The sequence below is a fragment of the Aureococcus anophagefferens genome (assembly GCF_000186865.1).
Source record: "Aureococcus anophagefferens unplaced genomic scaffold AURANscaffold_1782, whole genome shotgun sequence".
Lineage (NCBI taxonomy): Eukaryota > Pelagophyceae > Pelagomonadales > Pelagomonadaceae > Aureococcus > Aureococcus anophagefferens.
In genome coordinates, this window is record NW_008706541.1 from 1 (window position 1) to 1,203 (window position 1,203).

General features: G+C 68.4%; 1 protein-coding gene across 1 annotated transcript; it reads right to left on the reverse strand.

Annotated features, from left to right (window-relative positions):
• Positions 1–564: 564 nt before the first annotated feature.
• Positions 565–1,185, reverse strand: AURANDRAFT_69437 (hypothetical protein; the record flags this gene model as incomplete). The annotated part of the gene is made up of 1 exon (XM_009045206.1): positions 565–1,185. A coding segment is annotated over one exon (621 nt), but the record flags the coding sequence as incomplete, so codon positions are not given.
• Between the last annotated feature and the right edge of the window lie 18 nt (positions 1,186–1,203).

Below are 1,203 nucleotides of genomic sequence, written 5' to 3' on the forward strand. Positions count from 1 at the left end.
AGATCTTTGAGGCCCGAGGCCCGGGGTTTTACCTCCTCGGCAGCGCGCACGAGGCGGCCCTTCGCATCACGGGTCCAGTTCGGGGCGCCCGAAACTTGCGCGCGACGCCGGCCCATTGGATTCTCTCAAGAGTGAGATCCGCGGACTCAGCAGGTTGGCGTCGCCGACTCGGTCCCCGGCGGCGCATATAGAAAATAGTCAAGCTATGAAAACCAGAGTAGCGATCTTTTGTCCGAGACGCACCATTTTCTTCAAAATTGCGATGAAGGGCACCTGGCGGCGTCCCGAGGCCACCCATTCACAAAAATACTTCCAGGTACCGCAGCGTGTGGCGTCGGACAAAGAATACGTGCTATCTTCTGTCCTCGACCAATGAAATCGCTGGAATATGCGACTGACTTTAATTTTTCCATAATATAACTATTTTCTATATGGGCGGCCGATAGGCCTTGCATTCGGCCTTCCCCGACCAGCGCCCCCGTCCGTCGGGCGCCGCCCGTCGTGCCCGGTGCCGAGGCAGCGCGCCGTCGCCGGCAAGCTTAGCCCTAGAGGGACGGGGCGCCGTCACTTGGCCGAGTCCATGAGGTCGAGGAGGTCGTCGCCGTCGTCGAGGTCGAGCTTCGCGCCGGCGCTTTGCTTGTCGTCCTTGTCGTCGAGGCCGAGCTCGTCCATGCGCTGGGCCGCGGACTTGCGCTGGGCGTTGCCGTCGAGGGTGATCATGGCGTCGACGAAGCCGTCCGGCCCCGGCGGCGGCGCGGCGTCGTCGTCGTCGCCGTCGAAGAGCGCGAGGCGGAACGTGTTTCCGCTTTCGGCCTTGTCGTCGCTGACGAGGCCCGCGAGGAGCGTGAGCTCGGCGCGCGCCGTCGACTCGCGGCGGCCCGGCGACGCCGCGCCGCCGCCGCCCTTGGCGTCGGGGCCGCGCTTCGCTTCGGCCTTGGCCTCGGGCGGCCGGTTCGCGCGCGCGCCGGATTCCGCGGCGCGCGTGTACATGTTGGACCCGAGGGCCCGGGCGGCCGCGACGCCGTGGTCCTCGGCGGCGGACGCGCAGGCCGCGAGGAGCGGGTGCGTGAGCCGCTCCGTCGCGGGCGAGCGCGAGCCGGGCCGGAAGCGGCGGAGCGTGCCCGGCGCGTCCGCGCCCTCCGGCAACGCGCCGCCGGGGTCGAGGCTCAGCGTGCCGTCCGTCGCCTGGAACTGCTGCTGGAG